General features: G+C 44.2%; 2 protein-coding genes across 2 annotated transcripts; both read left to right on the top strand.

Annotated features, from left to right (window-relative positions):
* Nucleotides 1–421: 421 nt before the first annotated feature.
* LOC311353969 (deoxycytidine kinase 2-like) lies at nucleotides 422–4,857 on the top strand. The gene is made up of 8 exons (XM_084473754.1): nucleotides 422–583; nucleotides 982–1,100; nucleotides 1,246–1,329; nucleotides 1,455–1,558; nucleotides 1,760–1,907; nucleotides 2,001–2,116; nucleotides 2,453–2,552; nucleotides 4,667–4,857. The coding sequence occupies exons 1-8, from the start codon at nucleotides 508–510 to the stop codon at nucleotides 4,691–4,693; spliced, it is 774 nt and encodes a 257-aa protein (XP_084329880.1). The 5' UTR covers nucleotides 422–507; the 3' UTR covers nucleotides 4,694–4,857.
* A 3,574-nt stretch (nucleotides 4,858–8,431) lies between these two features.
* Nucleotides 8,432–20,146, top strand: oatx (organic anion transporter X; the record flags this gene model as incomplete). The annotated part of the gene is made up of 15 exons (XM_084474812.1): nucleotides 8,432–8,458; nucleotides 8,616–8,789; nucleotides 9,082–9,155; nucleotides 10,709–10,850; nucleotides 11,201–11,304; nucleotides 13,630–13,784; nucleotides 14,244–14,412; nucleotides 14,976–15,090; nucleotides 15,346–15,461; nucleotides 16,155–16,209; nucleotides 16,756–16,915; nucleotides 17,081–17,189; nucleotides 18,204–18,282; nucleotides 19,443–19,570; nucleotides 20,011–20,146. 15 exons carry the CDS (start codon nucleotides 8,432–8,434, stop codon nucleotides 20,144–20,146), a joined length of 1,743 nt encoding a protein of 580 aa, XP_084330938.1.
* Nucleotides 20,147–20,430: the final 284 nt, after the last annotated feature.

Here is a 20,430-nt window from a genome sequence, read left to right as displayed (position 1 = left end):
CAACTTAACTTCATTGAAGAGAAGCCCCATCCCTTACCCTAACCCCCACGACCATCTCCCTAACCCTTACCCTAAACCTTCATGACCCTCTATCTTAACCTAACCCTTCATGATCATCTCCTTTACCCGTACCCTAAACCTTCATGACCATCTTCCTTAACCTAACCCTTACCCTAACCAGAATTATAAATATTACTAAGATTAATAATATCAGTCAAAGTAATATGAGTAATAGTAATGGTAATAGAGTGGCAATATAACTCATATTACTTTGACTATTAGTTATATTATTATTACTTACTGTAGTACTGTAGTAATATTACATCAGTGTAAAAAAATCCCCAAATGCGGGAATAAATCACTTCCGGGAAGTGACGACATTTTGGCGCTACATTTGAGTGTTGTGCGAAGCGGGAAGAAGAGCAGCGTTGTTATCGTCTTTCCGATAAAACTGGAAAACACGGAATCAACGTTGAAGTAATAATTTCTGACACTATACCGACCAGAATGGCAACCCCACCCAAGAGATCAAACCGAAGAGAAGAGAAGAGGTGCAAGAAGATATCCATAGAGGGAAACATCGGTAAGCTCACCAAACAGAATTATTAATAACATGGACTAAACTCACCTTAACTTTAACTCATAATGACTCAACGTAGCCCCAGGTACGCAGTGTCACAAGGCAAAAATTAGAGAACCAGTAACAGATATTATACATTAAGTAACTATCAGGATTTATTGTAGTGGAAGCTGGGGTTCCCTTGTAGTGAGGCAGTAGCAAGCCTGGATCGTTGAGAAGAAACTATCAGGAATAGTAGAGTGGCGTGGGACAGCATGGCGGCCAGAGACTCGCATGGTTTAAATATGGAAATGTCCCTCTAAAAGCACAGCTTTACTGTGTGTGTGTGTGTGTGTGTGTGTGTGTGTGTGTGTGTGTGTGTGTGTGTGTGTGTGTGTGTGTGTGTGTGTGTCTGTCTGTAGCTGCAGGTAAATCCACGCTGGTGCGTGTGTTGGGGGAGCGGTTGGAGGACTGGGAGGTTGTTCCTGAACCCATTGGGAAGTGGTGCAGCCTCCAGAGCAAAGCTGACGACGTCAACCAGGTACCTTTTACCTTACAGTTGTCTATTAGGGTGTAATGATACACAAAAGTCACAATTCGGTACGTACCTCAGTTTTTAAGTAACGGTTCGGTATGTTTTTCGGTACAGCAGTTTTTATTATTTTGTGTGTGTGTGTGTCTCCCAGGAACTGAGTTCCTCTCAGAAGAGTGGAGGAAATATTCTCCAGATGATGTACACGGACCCCCGCAGGTGGTCCTACACCTTCCAGGTAACACAGACAGACAGACAGAAAAGGAATTGGAATGCTTCTACTTGTCTGTCTTTAGTAAACCGCTGTCTCTCTACCCATTTGTATGTCTGTCTACCCGTCTCTCTCTACCTGTCTGTCTGTAGAGTTATGCATTTCTCAGTCGGATTCGTGCCCAGCTTCGGCCTCCGTCTCTCAAGATGGCGGAAAAACCTGTTGTCTGCTATGAGAGATCAGTCTACAGTGACAGGTACCCATCTGTCTGTCTAGAGCGACAGCTTGCACTTCATGTCTGTCTAGAGCGACAGCTTGCACTTCTGTCTGTCTATCATTCTACAGCGACTACAAGCCTGGCTGTCTCATAAACATAATATATTGTTCTATCCTCCCTTCTCGGGCCCTCTCTCTGTCTGTCTGTCTGTCACTCTCTGTCTGGCTGTCTGTCTCTCAGGTATGTGTTTGCGTCTAGTCACTACGAGTCAGGGAATCTGACAGAGACAGAGTGGAGTGTCTATCAGGATCAGCACACATGGCTTCTCTCACAGTTCCTCCCCATGATCCAGCTGGACGGAATCATCTACCTCCGAGCCCAGCCCCAGGTCAGATTATTAAAGTCCCCCATGTCAGATTATTACAGATTATTAAAGTCTACCCATGTCAGATTATTACAGATTGTGTGTGTGTTTGTGTAGAAGTGCATGCAGAGGCTGCAGATGCGTTCGCGGGAGGAGGAACTGGACGTTCCTCTGGAGTACCTGGAAGAACTTCACCAGAAACACGATGCCTGGCTGTACCACCGCGACCCCAAGTAAGTACCACTGTAGTACTACTACTGTACCACCACGACCCCAAGTAAGTACTACTGTAGTACTATACCATCGCAACCCCAAGTGAGTACTACTACTGCAGTACTACTTCTGTACCATTGTGACCCCAAGTAAGTTCTACTACTGCAGTAGTATAATTATTTCAGGGTGCAGTACTACTACTACTGCAGTACTACCAACAATACTGTAGTACTACTTTATTTAGTGTGTGTGTGTGTGTGTGTGTGTGTGTGTGTGTGTGTGTGTGTGTGTGTGTGTGTGTGTGTGTGTGTGTGTGTGTGTGTGTGTGTGTGTGTGTGTGTGTGTGTGTGTGTCAGCCAGGAGTTTGCCTTCATGAATGATGTCCCCATCCTCGTTCTGGACGCCAACGAGGATTTTAAAAATGACCGAATCATACAAGAAAGCATCTTAGACAAGGTCAGTCTTTATTATATACAGGGTACCTGTCTAACCCTAACCTTTTTATATACAGGGTACCTGTCTAACCCTCACCTTTTATATACAGGGTACCCGTCTAACCCTCACCTTTTATATACAGGGTACCCGTCTAACCCTCACCCTTATATACAGGGTACCTGTCTAACCCACACCCTTGTATAGAGCTTGTAAGTCCCGCCCCTTCCAGTGGTCCCCATGAGACCTATGAGATCGTAAAATATGAAGGGGTTTCAATGGAGAGAAAGACATATGTGTAATCCGGGACATATAAAGATGCCCGGATTACACATATGTTGTTTGTGGATTTAAATGAGAATTTTTCATGCAAAGAAAACTACAGCTTATATTGAAGAAGTTTGATAATGTCAGGTTTTGTGTGAGGCCACTTTGTGAACTACAGCTCTTCGCTGCTCTCGATGCGAATGATATACGGCACCACCCGCACTTGGAACTCTGGTACAGACATGGTGATCTCTCTGCTCCACTTCACTTTACTTTTTTTCCCAAGGGGAGGATAACGGCATTGAAAGAGGTGAAAACCATTATAATTCGGGGCATGTGGAGAGTTTCAGTTATGCCGATGGGGAGATGGTCGGGTCTTGTCCACGCCAGTCGCAGGGAGCGTGACGTCACATACATATGTAGTCTTTCTCATTGTGTATTCTCTAACAGCCTTTAACTGAACAATTGCACAATAAACGGTCAAACTCTTGACATGAAAAATGATCATTTAAATCTACAAACAACTTATGTGTAATCCGGAGCATGTAAAGACTGGGACCAGAAAGTTATTACTTTCTCTTCATTGAAACCCATTCATAATTTACGATCTCATAGGTCCCATGAGGACTACCGGAAGGGGCGGGATTTACAAGCTCTATACAGGGTACCTGTCTAACCCTCACCCTTGTATACAGGGTACCTGTCTAACCCACACCCTTGTATACAGGGAACCTGTCTAACCCACACCCTTGTATACAGGGAACCTGTCTAACCCACACCCTTGTATACAGGGAACCTGTCTAACCCACACCCTTGTATACAGGGAACCTGTCTAACCCTCATCCTTATATACAAAGTACCTGTCTAACCCTTATGGGAGAAATTTAGTCTTACATTTAATGATAATTCATAATTATTATCATGCCTATACGCTATATGAATATAATAAGTGTGGAGAACAGCTTGAGTTAGCATGGCACCTCTCCTCCTCTAAGCACAGCCTAGTATGCCGCCATGGTGGCTGCCCAGAACCAGAGGTCAACGAGTGCGGGTGGTGGTGTACGGAGCGTTTGACGTGCTTTATATGTGTCGCTAGCATGTTCCATGTGTGCTCCACACGAGGTAACACGCGGGCTCGGTGCGTGCGAGAGGAGAACAGGGAGAACTGGTTAGCAGTGTACGCGCGTACTGTACGTACAGGAGACCTCCATATAAGGGAAGCCAGTGTATGGAATGAGGTAATGGGTGACATGTGGGAAGAAAGGACGTGTAGGGAGGAGCCCTCCAGCTCTTTGTCACGCCGACTCGACTTTGTTCTTACTTGTTCGCGAGTAACAATAAAGTCTTCATCTTTCACACTTCAGGTTTCTCAGATGCTCTGATTTGTTAAAGTGACCCTCACCCTTATATACAGGGTACCTGTATAACCCTCACCCTTATATACAGGGTACCTGTATAACCCTCACCCTTATATACAGGGTACCTGTATAACCCTCACCCTTATATACAGGGTACCTGTATAACCCTCACCCTTATATACAGGGTACCTGTATAACCCTCAGCCTTATATACAGGGTACCTGTATAACCCTCACCCGTCAAACCCTCACCCTTGTATACAGGGTACCCGTCTAACCCTCACCCTTGTATACAGGCTGTATACAGGGTACCCGTCTAACCCTCACCCTTGTATACAGGCTGTATACAGGGTACCCGTCTAACCCTCACCCTTGTATACAGGCTGTATACAGGGTACCCGTCTAACCCTCACCCTTGTATACAGGCTGTATACAGGGTACCCGTCTAACCCTCACCTGTATATAAGGGAACCTGTATATAAGGATTTATTTGAATTTGTTTTTGTCCCGACAGGTCCAGGACTTTGTGAGCAGCTTGTAGACCTGCTTCAAGATGAGCTGGAATGGGTCCCAAGCAGAACAATATATATTTTTTCCTAAAATGTTTTTTTTTTTTTGTGTTTTTCCTAATGTCGAACCAGAGGGTTTGTCATTTTGTGAATATGTAAATTTCCCTAGAGGGACTGCTTTTAGAGTCTGTGTGTGTGTGTGTGTGTGTGTGTGACTGAGAATGCATTTTACTGGGATAAGTATTTAAAATAAACACGTCCATCCTCTAAATTGAATGTTTTATCATATTTACATCAATGTGTGTGTGTGTGTGTGTGTATATACTATACCCAGTAGCTGCCCCATTGACAGGCTATGTGTGAATGTGTGACCTACCTTAACGCAGGATTAGTGTTTACAAGCTGTAGCTACACCTGAGACAAGAAAATAATGGAGGTCGCATTATTAACAGTTAACTCGTGGATGAAGACACAGGGACACAGGGACACAGGGTTAGGGTTAGGGTTAGGAGCTATAGTACATGGTTTGGTAATGGTTAGGATAGGGTGACCAGACGTCCCCGGTTTCCGTGGACAGTCCCCGTTTTCAGTGACCTGTCCCCGGCTTCTGCTGTCCCCGGAAATGTCCCCGGATTTCACTGTGACTGAAAGACAATGTGACAATCCCGTCCGCCTGCAATCTCCCCCCCCCCCCCCCCCCCCCCCCGGTCAACAAACCCGTCCGGGCAGGGTCCCCGTTTTAGTTTTCTATGACAAAAACACTACATGTTTGGAGGTTTTTACACCGCTGAACCCAAAAATGTCCCCGGATTTTGTCTCAGAAATCTGGTCACCTTAGGTTAGGAGCTAGGTTGTTTGGTTATGGCTGAGGTTAATGGTTAGGTTTAGGGACTAGGGGGGTTGGTAATGGTTACTGTTAGAAGCTAGGGGTTGTGATTGGGGGTGATGGTTAGGAGCTATGGTTTTGGTAATGGTTTGGAGCTGTGGATTTTGGTAATGGTTTGGAGCTGTGGATTTTGGTAATGGTTAGGAGCTAGGGGGTTTGGTTATGGTTAGGAGTTAAGGGTTATGGTAATGGTTAGGAGCTAGGGGTTTTGGTAATGGTTAGGAGCTAGGGGTTTTGGTAATGGTTAGGAGCTAGGGGTTATGGCAATGCTTAGGAGCTAGGGGTTATGGTAATGGTTAGGAGCTAGGGGTTATGGTAAGGGGATATAGGCATTGGCAGGTGGGACAAAGCTATTCTCATAAAGTTAATCGGGGGTGAGGGTTATGAAAGGGGTGTTAGGTCTTGTGTTCGGGTTGAGGGGCTCACTGGTGCTCCCCCGTTGTCCGAATCATTCAAAGTTGTGATTTATTGTTTTTTACAGAAAAACAGGCAGTTTATCCCGGTCCCCCGCAGGTAGCAGCTGCTCAACGGCACAAACCGAGAACAACCCCAGACTTGTTTTTCAGCAGGTCTCCCGGCTGCCTGCTCTGGACTGGGGGCCCAAGTGTGGAATGCCACCCCCCCACACACCCCAAGTCTTTTGTCCGCAGGGCAGCGCAACGTGGAAGGATTACAGATGTATTAGTGTCTTAACGTAGCTACAAAAGTCCTTTGTAAAAAAAAAAAAAAAAAAAACACTGTACAGTTTACCTCTTTCGTAACCCTCACCCTTTGTAGAACCTCTTTCATAACCCTAACCCCTGTAGAACCTCTTTCATAACCCTCTCCCCTGTAGAACCTCTTTCATAACCCTAACCCTTTGAATAACCTCTTTCATAACCCTAAATCCTGTAGAACCTCTTTCATAACCCTAACTCTTTGAATAACCTCTTTCATAACCATAACCCTTTGAATAACCTCTTTCATAACCCTACCCCCCATAGAACCTCTTTCATAACCCAAACCCCTGTAGAACCTCTTTCATAACCCAAACCCCACTTAGAACCTAACCCTAACCCTCATAACCCTAACCCTAGAACCTCTTTCATAACCCTAACCCTTTGCAGAACCTCTTTCAAAGTCAAAGTCATCTTTATTGTCAATTACAACAAATGTACAAGACAAATAGAAGAACCGAAATATTGTTTGTCTCTGACCCGCGTGCATTAAGTATAAAGGATAAAATTTGGTAAAATGAAATAAAATAATTAAAGTAATATTTACAACAAATAAATTATATCATAACACTTAACCCAATACAACCTCTATCATAACCCTAACCCTTTGAATAACCTCTTTCATAACGTTAACCCTTTGGGGAACCTCTTTCATAACGTTAACCCTTTGTAGAAAATCTTTCATAACCCTTACCCAAGTAGAACCTCTTTCATTACCCTAACCCTTTGAGGAACCTCTTTCATAACCCTTACCCCAGTACAACCTCTTTCATAACCCAAAACCTCACCCCTAACCCACCCCTTAATCCTAACCCCCCTTTACCCCCCCCCCTCCCCCCATTACCCCTGTTTAATGTATGCATGCACCAGTCTCCTTTCTAACAGAGTTTTTAACACAGTTTCACCCCCTCCGGCTATCCTCCTAATGGCAAAGTGAGGAACCCTAACCATTATACCAGTAACTACGTAGTAGTGAGAGGTAACTACCCTTACCTTATTTTAACCCCAAACAACCCCAAACCCTATGATGGAGGGATGAGAGAGAAGAGACAATGATGGAGGGCTGATAGAGAAGTTATAAAGTATTTACAGCATACATTATTACGAATAATAATGGTTAATTCCGTACACGCATATTTTAACCTACTTGTGCATGAAACACGTGAGCTTAGGTTGCAGGTCTAAGTCCTAGTGGGAGGGGGGGGGGGGGGGGGGGGGTGGAGATGGAGGTCGTGACTTCAGACGATGCTCGGAGAAGCATTAACCACACCGAGTAATGATTGGTTGGTTACCGCAGGTGAACAACACGTCTAAAGTCCATCCTTCTCGCTCTGAGAGACAGTGGAGCAAAAGATCAGTGAACGTTACAGGATCATCAGCTCCCAGCCTCGTCACAACGTCCAGTGTCACAGCTGCCATAGATGCTTGCTCTGGCCGGCTCTCCAGCAAGGCACCCCGCAGCTCCGTAGATCAGAGACTTGGCCAAGCAGGTAAAACATTTCATTCATTAGTCCTTCTTCGTTCGGGTTCAAGACTACACTTTTTGTTTCGGGTCCTGGGAGTTTTTATCAGAGCTGAGGGCATTTGCGATTTTTTTTTTTGTCCTAATCTCGATCCGGATTAAACTCCGTTAAACCTACCCAAATTGGGTCCTTTCTAAAATAACTCATACACTGTGCGCTGGTGTGTAAATGGCCGTATGAGGTCACCGAGGTATAATAACCGAGGTCTGGACCTCGGTAATTATTTCCTACATTATTCTTTTTTTTTAATTAATAAAAAAAAAAAAGATATTTTAACTTTTTTTGATCATATTTCTTTTTTATATATGCCTATATATAATCGGCGATATTTAACTATATAATCAGGAGTTGAGTACGTTATAAACACACATACAAAATATAATAATAGTTTAATAAAAATATTTTTGCCCTCTCTATCTATTTAATGTAATGAGTTTGTGTGTAGTGCATGTTTTGTTTGTAGGTGTCATTTTGGTATGAATTTTGCTCGTCCAGAAATGCAGTAAATATGCTCCATTATAAGAAAAACATCTGGACCTCACAAGGAGTGACTACAGCTGCATCTGTTATGCATCATGTTAAGAGTTAAACTTTCTCCTACAGAGTTAAACTGTAGGAACCTTGAGTTCTGGAATCACCAGAGAAATGGGCTTCGTTGACCTACTGGACCAGGTAAAATAAAACATACTTACTGTTAAATATGCATGTGTGAGTCTCTCTCTCTCTCTCTCTCTCTCTCTCTCTCTCTCTCTCTCTCTCTCTCTCTCTCTCTCTCTCTCATATATTTATTCATTCATTCATTTCTTAATGATTATGTGCTCTATTCTAGATAGGAGGATTCGGCCGGTTTCAGTGGATTCATGTCACCCTCATTAGTCTTCCTGGGTTGCTGCTGGCCAGTCAGAATCTACTGAATAATTTCGTCGCTGGGATGCCTTCCCACCACTGCACTCCATCAGCCAATCACAGCATTCCCTACCAATACAACCACTCTGCTACCATGGTCAGTCTGTGTCTGTCTGTCTGTCTGTGCATCATCATATTAATGTTTTTCGTTATTGTATCTTAACGGAGGCCCCTGATTGGTTGTTGTCTTAACGGAGGACCCTGATTGGTTGTTGTCTTAACGGAGGACCCTGATTGGTTGTTGTCTTAACAGAGGACTCTGATTGGTTGTTGTCCTAACGGAGGACTGTGATTGGTTGTTGTCCTAACGGAGGACCCTGATTGGTCGTTGTCCTAACGGAGGCCCCTGATTGGTCGTTGTCCTAACGGAGGACCCTGATTGGTTGCAGGTGACTGAGCAGCAGCTTCTAAGGGTCTTCATCCCACTGGACGCCTCGGGAACGTCGCTGGACAAATGTAGGAGGTAGGAAGCAAGGAGGTGAGGGATGTGGGAAGGACATGAGTAAGGAAAGGAAAGCATGGTACAAAGGCACAAAGCATATGGGTTTGTGTTGTTCGGTCCAGATTGGTAATTGAACTGATGACATACTCAATGCCTTGGATATTTGATTGTATTGGATGTACTAGTACTGTAGGCATGCATCTCCATGCCTACAGTAGACCTAGTACTAGCAGTACTGTAATGTAGCAGTACTACAGTGGTACTTCAGTACTGAAATGTAACAGTACTATAGTGGTACCACAGTACTGTAATGTAGTACTACAGTGGTACTGCAGTACTGTAATGTAGCAGTACTACATTGGTACCGCAGTACTGTACTGAAGTAGTAATACGCTGTTGAATAAACACAGCTATTTAACTGTGGTAGTGTTTTAATCCCTCAGGCCACATGAAGAACCGTACCGTTTGATAAGAACCCCTTCTTATATGGTGGAGGTACTCGACCAATCACAATGTGCGGCCAGACTGAACTAATTGCTGTTAACCTGTATAAAGCAATGTTTTATGGTGAAATGTATTGTCATTTCATGTGATGTAATGTTATATAATGTAATGTGGTGAAGTGTTATCTGATGTGATAAAAGTGGCGCTATATATATTGTAATGACCTCACCGGTGACGTGGGAAGGTCCAGTCATTGGTACTGTACGAATATTTATTAGTACAAACCTGGTTTATGTAAGGCCGTAACCAATGCCAAAATAAGCATCAACCAACCAACCAACCAACCAACCAACTGATTCACTGAAACACACCCCCACCACAGAACGGGCATGCCCCCACCCTCCTGTTCTCCCAAGCCCCTCCCCCAGCTTGGCAATTCGTCACCCACACTGATTGACAGGTAGAACAAGTTCCTCATCCTCGTGGGAACAAACAAAGTCCCGGAGTTCTCCCCTCGCCACAAGGCTGTTTTGGGGCCACGAGGGGCGGGTGAGAAGCGCCTGGTGGTGAGAGGCGCCCACGGGTGTCAGGCCTGGGGGAGGGCAGGAGGAAAGGGAGGGGTGGGGGGGGGGGGGGGCTGGGGGTCAAGTTGCTGACTGTGGTGATTGACAGGGAAGGGAGACAGGGATAAGGTTAAGTGGGGGCCTAGGGCCAGAGAACACTGAGGTGGGAGTGTCCGGGGGCCCATTCCCATCGTTGCGGGGAACCGCAGGGCTCGCTGGGGCAGGTTGAGGGGTAGCGTTGCCTCGATATGGGGCCAGCCTGTCTCTGTGGAACGCCACCCGCCTTCCCCGAGGTGGTAGCTGGACCCTGTACACCACCTCCCCCATCCTCTCTAGGACCCTGCATGGACCCACCCACTCGCTATCAAGTTTCGGGCGCCTTGCCTTCCTTTGCGGGCTGTGGGTCCAGACCAGCTCCCCAGCCTCAAAGTGCCTGCCACGAGAGTGAACATCATGGTTCCTTTTCTGCCTGGGCCATATATATATATGTATACATATATGTATGTATATATACATACATATATATATATATATATATATAGGGATCTGTGGTGTCATGTGATGCAGGTATGTGACGCCCCAGTGGCACCAGCTGCTGATGAACTCAACAGAGCCCCCTGCTGACCTCAACTCTGCGGTGGAGACGGAGGCCTGTCTGGACGGATGGACCTTTGACCAATCTGAGTTTGACTCCACGATCGTGACAGAGGTACACAAATACATGATCAAGAGTGGATTATTAACATAATATGAATATCTTTATCAATAGAGAGAGGTGTCAATATGAACTAACAATGAAGTGTAAACAGCTTTATAATAATAATACGATTGATATTACATATTATTATATCATACTATAATATTAACAGAGTCCTCTAAGAGTGCGACATTGTATATCAAGTCCCATTTTATAGTTCCCTCACTGATTGATTAGATTTTTTATTGAAAGTCCAAGAAGTTGCTTTCCCAGAGGCCACTTTTTGAAGTAGTGTTTGTGTCAGACCTTGTAGAGTGTTTTTTTGTCTGTCCCCCCCCCCCCCCCCCCCCCCCCCCCCGCAGTGGGACTTGGTATGTTCCTTAAGACCTCTGAAGCAGATGAGCCAGACCATCTACATGGGGGGTGTCCTGGCTGGGGCCATCATCTTTGGGGGACTGTCTGACAGGTCTCTCACTCACACACACACACACACACACACACACACACACACACACACACACACACACACACACACACACACACACACACACACACACACACACACACACACACACACACACACACACACACACTGTAATGGGAAATTTTTATTTTCACATTCTGTTCTGTAACTGCCATTTCTTGATTGTGCCTTTTCATCCCTGGGGAGGTCAAGGGCCAAAGGGTCTAACTGAGAAGTCACCACTATGAGATCCTACATTACAATTGTCAATGATCAAAGAGTTTCCTGTATTGTCATAGAAGAATGCATAAGGGGATATCTGCTCCCTCGTGCCCGGTATACCCCAGCCACAAAGGTTAACGTTAGATAACGCTAGGAACAACATTTACGTTCTCTTATCTAAACAACAGTATGACTTATCTCAATATCACTGACTTATCTATATAACAGTATGACTTATCTATACACCATCACTTATCTGTATCACAGTGTTATTAATCTTTAGAACAGTATGACCAGTGTCGTGGCAATTTCCTTTAACAGATATTGCGTCTAGGACAGATGAGGTTTCTAAGTGGTTTAATGCATGTATACACTCTCTAGCAGAATACACCAGAATACAGTTTGACAGAGTTATTCATACCGTTTCAGATCCTTACCACATTGCAGATGTCAATAATCAAATCAAGTAATGTTTGCCCAAGACACAGAGTTGCCTGTGTTCTCATCAAGCAGAAGAGTGTCTAAGAGGATGTCTTCTCCCTTGTGACCGGTTTACACAAGTACGAAGGTTAACATTATTGGTTGGTTGACTCTAAGGAAGGCAGGCCGGCTACCCATAGAGAAGGGTTTACATTTATATTATTATTAATCTTTAGTTTTACCAGGGTAGTCACATTGAGACAGTAGTCTCTTTTACAAATGAGCCCTGGCCAAGAAAGACAGCACCTAGCTAAAAGACACATAAAAACAGAGAAACAGATTTAGACACCAGTGTCGTCTGGTGAAAAAAATTGTTGGTGGGGCGCAGTAATAGACGGGGGGTCTGGGGGTCTCCCCCAAGAAATAAAATAATTTTGTAGATTTGATTTCCTGTATTCTGGTGCATTTTGGGGATGGCCACTACCTATTACCTACTATTCATTCAGATTCATAGCCTACACCCTGACTTGCAGGGCCTGGACAAGCTTACAAGCTTACTCATTTGTTGTTATTATGATATTGAGGCAAATCATGATCACTGTCCTATAGTGTCCATTTTTTTTGAGTCTCAATGTCTATTTCAAATTGCAGTTAGAAATATGGGACAGTTGCTTTATTTTGTTTATATGCTACAGGCCAAAAGACTAAATGAATATGTAACTTACTTGCTCCTTTTAAGTATAACATTGCTTGGGGAGTCCAATTCCTCCACTGAAATGGGTGTAAAGTGCGTAAACTCTGCTAGTTAGCGATCCATCTCTTCTCTGCATGTAGTTGCGTTTCGCAAATGCTGCTGAGGGAGGTAGCCTATTTGATTGATTGGCTGAATTGTCCAATCATGTGGTGATAAAAAATATGAAAAACAAAGTCATTGGTCTGGGGCACACAAAATTGCGACCCGAGGTGGAATTTTCATGCGGCAATGAAAAGCTGTCTCTGCTTGATAGACAGCAAAAAGTTTGCGAGTTCACATTGACTTCGATTTTTTTTTACAGTGAATAGGCCGATTGGCATACTAGACCTGCATAGTAAGCACTAAAGTGTGTATAGAATACTGTTTCTGTATTCTCAATAAAAGGCAAATGATAATTTAGTATTGAAATGAATCTAATTGTATCGTGGGGAATTCTGAAGTATCGAAAATAATCGAATCGTTGGCTTAAGAAATCAATATCGTATTGAATCGTCATGAAGGCTCCGATTTACACCCCTACAGTTCATCGTGGCCGGTGCCCCTGACTTGAAGGAGGGCTTTATTTAGATTGACCAATAACAAGCCTAGCCCAAAGAATTGACATGAATAGATGCATTCAAATGGTTGCTGGCCACGCAAGTACAGTCTATCAAACAATTAAACAAGGATAAACGCTGATAAACGCTGTTTGTTGATTTATTTCGTATTTTAGATGGTTTATTCATCATAGTTGGCAGATATATTCGAGTAAATATTTTTAGGGGGGCGCCCTAGCGCCCTCTATTGACCCACCGCCACTGAGTATGACTTATCTATACACTATGACTTATCTATATCATAGTACTACTAATCTATAGAACAGTAAAACGTATCTATATCACAGTATAGCATGAGTTCTTCTGACTATAAACTCTGTGACTGTGTGTGTGTAGGTTTGGTAGGAAGTCGATTCTCTGCTGGTCGTACCTCCAGCTGGCGGTTCTGGGCAGCTTCACGGCCCTGTCCCCCAGCTACACCGCCTTCTGCACCCTGCGCTTCCTCGGTGGGATGTCTGTGTCCGGCATCATCCTCAACACCGTCTCCCTCAGTAACTACCTGTCTGTCTGTCTGTCTGTCTGTCTGTCTGTCTGTCTCCCTCAGTAACTACCTGTCTGTCTGTCTGTCTGTCTCCCTCAGTAACTACCTGTCTGTCTGTCTGTCTGTCTCCCTCAGTAACTACCTGTCTGTCTGTCTGTCTGTCTCCCTCAGTAACTACCTGTCTGTCTGTCTGTCTCCCTCAGTAACTACCTGTCTGTCTGTCTGTCTGTCTGACTGTCTCCCTCAGTAACTACCTGTCTGTCTGTCTGTCTGTCTCCCTCAGTAACTACCTGTCTGTCTGTCTGTCTCCCTCAGTAACTACCCGTCTGTCTTTCTGTCTGTCTGTCTGTTTGTTTTAGTATAAGATTTAGTTAACTTTAGTTTGGCTCAATCTCGATGTCTCTCTCTCAATGTTTCTCTCCCTGTCTCTCTCTCTCCCTGTCTCTTTCTCTCTATGTCTCTCGCCCAGAGGTGGAGTGGATACCTACCAGTTCGAGGACCATGGTTGGTACTCTGTCGTCCTTCTTCTTCACCTTTGGTCAGCTGATCTTGGCGGGCCTTGGCTATTGGCTGAGGGAGTGGCGGAAGCTACAGGTTGCCGTGTGTGCTCCCTACATCCTGTTCTTCATCTACAGCTGGTCAGTAGCCAATCAAATGCTCTGTCTCTCTGTATGTCTCTGTTTGTCTCTCTTTCTCTCTCTCTTCCACGCTCCCTCTCAATAGTGATAGAGATATACATTACATTTACAAACTGTTCCAACTATATGATCCGTCTGATTCGTTGTGTGTGGTCAGGTGGTCTCTGATTGGCTGGGGGTTGTCAGGTGGTCTCTGATTGACTGTGGGTTGTCAGGTGGTCTCTGATTGACTGTGGGTTGTTAGGTGGTCTCTGATTGGCTGTGGGTTGTCAGGTGGTCTCTGATTGGCTGTGGGTTGTCAGGTGGTCTCTGATTGGCTGTGGGTTGTCGGGTTGTCTCTGATTGGCTGTGTGTGGTCAGGTGGTCTCTGATTGGCTGTCTGTGGTCAGGTGGTCTCTGATTGGCTGTCTGTGGTCAGGTGGTCTCTGATTGGCTGTGTGTGGTCAGGTGGTCTCTGATTGGCTATGTGTGGTCAGGTGGTCTCTGATTGGCTGTCTGTGGTCAGGTGGTCTCTGATTGGCTGTCTGTGGTCAGGTGGTCTCTGATTGGCTGTCTGTTGTCAGGTGGTTTACGGAGTCAGCCCGCTGGTTGGTTCTGAACCAGCGGTCGGAGAAGGCTCTGAAGAGCATCCAGCGAGTCGCCCACATCAACGGAAAGGACGCCAACATCACCCTGGAGGTACCTGCCTGTCTGTCTGTCTGTCTGTCTGCCTGTCTGTCTGTCTGTCTGTCTGTCTGTCTGTCTGAGAACATCACCCTGGAGGTACCTGCCTGTCTGTCTCTATGTCTGTCTGTCTGCCTGTCTGCCTGCCTGTCTGTCTGTCTGTCTGTCTGTCTGAGAACATCACCCGGGAGGTACACACGCAGGTGTGCGTGTGTGCGTGTGCTTATGTGGTGTGTGTGTGCATGTGTGTGTGTGTGTGTGTGTGTGTAGGTTCTCCACTCCCACATGAACAAGGAGATCGTGGCGAGTAAGAGCAGCTTCTCCGCCTACGACCTCCTGAGGACGGGAGGCATGAGGCGCATCTCCGTGTGTCTGCTGGTCGTCTGGTACGAATACCACTGTACATCATACTACTGCAATACTACTATGATACTACACTATAATACTACTGCAATACTACTATGATACTACACTATAATACTACTGCAATACTACTATGATACTACACTGTAATACTACTATAATAATAAACTTTAAAACAATATTATAAGACGCATCTCTGTGTGTCTGGTACGCACCTTGTACTGTACATAGATAGATAGATAGATAGATAGATAGATAGTCCTTTATTAATCCCCCTTAGGAGAAATTCTTCAAGTGACCAGCAGTACAGTGGGAAAAGAGCAAAGTGCGAAACAAGAGTATATATACAAATAAATTTACCAATTTGAAATAAAATATAATAAAAAACTATTAGAATAAGATAAACATACTATATACATGTAACTGTCCGTTTGTAGTTGACTTGTGAATTAAAAAATAAATATGACTATAAGTATAAATGTGCCATAAGTATAAACGTGCCAATGTGCAGGGTTCCTGAGGTAATGAAAAATTAAATAAATAACAAGGTTTAAACAACAATCAGTCCTGAGGTGTGGGGTTTATTCCTTAGAGTCATAATACTACTTTATACTATTTTACATATACTACTATGTGCACTGTGCACACACACACACACACACACGCATGCACGGTAGTTTGTAGTTATTCATTCATGACTGGTTTCTCTTCCTCAGGTTTTCCACCAGTTTTGCATATTATGGTCTGGCCATGGACCTCCAGAAGTTTGGAGTAAGACGTTCCATTCCTATTGGCTGGTATTCTACGACGTCTTCTGATGGCTGTCTATCTGTCTTATCTTCCTGTTGGCTGGCTATCCGTCCTTACTTTCTATTGGCTCGCTGTCAGTCCTGTCTTCCTATTGGCTGGTTCGTCTGGTGAATGTGTGTCCTGTCCTCCTATTGGCTGGTTCTCCAAGTGAACGTGTGTCCTGTCTTCCTATTGGCTGGTTCTCCAGCTGCATGTGTGTCCTGTCTTCCTATTGGCTGGTTCTCCAGGTGAACGTGTGTCCTGTCTTCCTATTGGCTGGTTCTCCAGGTGAACGTGTGTCCTGTCTTCCTATTGGCTGGTTCTCCAGCTGCATGTGTGTCCTGTCTTCCTATTGGCTGGTTCTCCAGGTGAACGTGTGTCCTGTCTTCCTATTGGCTGGTTCTCCAGCTGCATGTGTGTCCTGTCTTCCTATTGGCTGGTTCTCCAGGTGAACGTGTGTTCTGTCTTCCTATTGGCTGGTTCTCCAGGTGAACGTGTGTTCTGTCTTCCTATTGGCTGGTTCTCCAGGTGAACGTGTACCTGATGCAGATCATCTTTGGTGCCGTTGATGTTCCGGCCAAACTGTTCGCCCTCTTCATGCTGACGTACCTGGGCCGGCGTGTTACCCAGGCAACCTGCCTCTTCCTCTCCGCCCTCGTCATCTTCATTAACATCTTCGTCCCCACAGGTTAAATACACACACACACTCACCTACTCACACTGTGTGTGTGTGTCTCTCTCTCTCTCCCTCTCTCTCTCTCTCTCTCTCTCTCTCTCTCTCTCTCTCTCTCTCTCTCTCTCTCTCTCTCAGACACAGACCCTCACACACACTCTGCTCTTTGTGTCTCCTCAGACATGCAGACCATGAGAACCACCATGGCCTGTCTGGGAAAAGCTTTCACCTCTTCCTCCTTCACCTGCGTCTACCTCTACACCGGAGAACTGTACCCCACGGTCATCAGGTAGGCCCCTCCCACTGTCATCATGTAGGCCCCTCCCACGGTCATCAGGTAGGCCCCTCCCACTGTCATCATGTAGGCCCCTCCCACGGTCATCAGGTAGGCCCCTCCCACTGCCACCAGGTAGGCTCCTCACACTGAATCTTGACCCATTGTCTGTTAGTACACCAAGTTTGATGATGATTGGCTTAAGTTAGCCCCGCCTTTTGGCGCCATATATTCCTCCCTCTACCAGACATGTTGTCTGGTCAATACATTTTATTGTATCTCAGCAATTCAACCTTTACCCCCAACCATCCCACCATGCCCCGATTGACCAAAACTTAATCCTGAGCAACATTCATATTGAACTCAAAGTGGTAGAAGTCCATCTTAATGTCCATTAGGCAAACATGCATACGTTATTGAGGCCAATATGTGTAAAGCAGAGGGCGATTGTGGCTGGGTAGGTGTGTTCTAATAATAAAACTAACAGTTACAATAGGGTGCCTCGCACTTGGTGCTTGGCCACCTGATAGTAAACATAGTGCTCTACACCCAGCAACACTGCACATAACGGTGGGATCATGTCAACAACCACAAGGGGTTAATAAATCAATTTTGTATCAATAAATGAATAATAAAAAATAAAAACACAAATAATAAAAAGAATGACACATGTAACTTAAAAGTGGTTTTGTCATATAAGCTGGTTTAAACATTATATTACATTGCTATTAATTATTTAGCTGACGCTTTCGTCGGGAGGGACAATAAGTGTATTCACCCATGAAGATACCGTCAATAAGAGCAAGAATCACACGTGTAATACAATTAATATAATGAGCAAACTGCTTAAAGTGCTACATTATAGAATCAAGTGATGTGGTGTTATATTATGTTATATTATCACAGACAGACTGGAATGGGCTTTGTCTCCACCTTGTTATATTAAACATTATATTTAACAGACTAACGTGTGATGTTATGTTATATGATGTATTATATTTAACAGACTGTGATGCTATGTTATCACAGACAGACTGGGATGGGCTTTGTCTCCACCATGGCCCGTATTGGCAGCATGGCCGCCCCTGCTGTACTGATACTGGACGAGGTACCAACTTTATAACCAACCAATTTACTAATAACCTGACCCACAACCAAATAACTAACAACCTAACTCACTAACTAAAAGCCTAACTAACTAACAACCTGACTCAATAACTAATACCTTAGTATCTACAAACCTAACAAGTGAATAACCCAGCAAGCCTGAGTGACTATCTAACAACCAAATTAACTAATAACCTAACTTATTAGCTAACCACCTAATTAACTAATAAACACACTTACTAATAACCTAACTAACTACTTACCTAATAACCGTCATAACTAATAACCAAGTTAACTCAAAACCAACAAAAACCGATCAACAAACTTATGAATCGTACTGACTACCAACCATACTAAATATGAACCTTACTAACTAATAACTATGGGCCTTAATAACCTCAATAATAACTTACCAACCACCACCCGCACACCAACCAGCTAAAACTATCGGCTATAAAAGGAGCGGCTAAAAAAGCAGCAGCTATAAAAGGAGCAGCGGTACTATGAGCAGCTATACTAGGAGCAGGAGGAGCAGCTCTAAAAGGAGCAACTATAAAGGGGAGCAACAATATTAGGAGCAGCTATATAATGAGCAATTATAATAGGAGCAGCCCTACACAAATCCTGCTTTGTGCACCGCCATCTTGTGGCAGCCGCCATTCCTGTGGTGGAGAGTCACGTGACTCCTATAGCTATAGTGTGAATAGCATGAAGCCCCTATAACAGGTGCAGCTATAGTGTTAATAACATGAAGCCGCTACAACAGGTGCAGCTATAGTGTTAATAACATGAAGCCGCTATAACAGGTGCAGCTATAGTGTTAATAACATGAAGCCGCTATAACAGGTGCAGCTATAGTGTTAATAACACGAAGGAGCTATAACAGGTGCAGCTATAGTGTTAATAACATGAAGGAGATACAACAGGTGCAGCTATAGTGTTAATAACACGAAGGAGCTATAACAGGTGCAGCTATAGTGTTAATAACATGAAGGAGATACAACAGGTGCAGCTATAGTGTTAATAACATGAAGGAGATACAACAGGTGCAGCTATAGTGTTAATAACATGAAGGAGATATAACAATAGCAGCTATAACTGGAGCAGCTAATGTGACAATAACATAAAACTGCTATAATAACAGAATCTGTGTGTGTGCAGGTGATCCCTGCCCTCCCTAGCATCGTGTACGGAGGAGCAGCCGTGATCGCAGGAGTGTTCGCCTGCTTCCTGCCGGAGACACGGGATACCCCGCTGCCCGACACCATCGAAGACGTGGAGGAGAAATGGTACGCAGGCGCGAGCTCATTGTTAGCAGAATGGCAATTAAATGGTAAACGGGAGCTAGCTAATTTTTTTAGCAGCATAGCAGTTAAATGGTAGGCAGGTGCTAGCTCATTGCTAGCAGCTTAGCAATTAGCCCCCTATTTTCAAATAGAACCAGATTTCCTTACACTATTACACTATTTTTATGTTTACTCTATTTTGTAACTTGACTATCTCTACCTTCTGTATGTCTGTCTGCTTGTCTTTTTGTCTGTCTGTCTCCCTGTCCATCTATCTGATTGTGTGTCTGTCTGTCTCTCTATCTGCGTGTGTGTGTGTGTGTGTGTGTGTGTGTGTGTGTGTGTGTCTATCCGACTATCTACCTATCTGCCTGTGTGTCTGTCTGGGTATCTGTCTGCCTGTGTGTGTGTGTCTATCTGTCCGTCTGTCTGTCTGTCTGCAGGCCTGGAAATCTGTGGCCCAAAAAGCAGCAGGTCCAGGCAGAAGAAATGCCCATGAAGGAAGGCGTGGTCTCTAAAGAGGAAATAGCTTTGAAAGAGATGAAGGAGGGGGAAAGCACAGGGTTAAACGCCCTTTGATCTATCGATGAAACTAGATCTATATATACATATATGATCTATGAATGCAGATCTATATATAAATATAGAATCTATCCCTGAATCCAGATCTATATATAAAATATATATATTATCCATCAATGAATCTAGATCTGTATATAAATATATGATATCTATCTTTGAATATACATCTATATATAAATATATGATCTATCTACTATATATATATATATGTATGTATGTATGTATGTATGTATGTATGTATGCATGTATGTATATAGATCTCTCTCTGTAGAGAGAGAGAG

This window comes from Micromesistius poutassou, assembly GCF_964030765.1.
Source record: "Micromesistius poutassou genome assembly, chromosome: 10".
NCBI lineage: Eukaryota > Metazoa > Chordata > Actinopteri > Gadiformes > Gadidae > Micromesistius > Micromesistius poutassou.
Note: the sequence above shows the minus strand (reverse complement) of the source record. Positions and strands in the feature narration are given on the sequence as shown.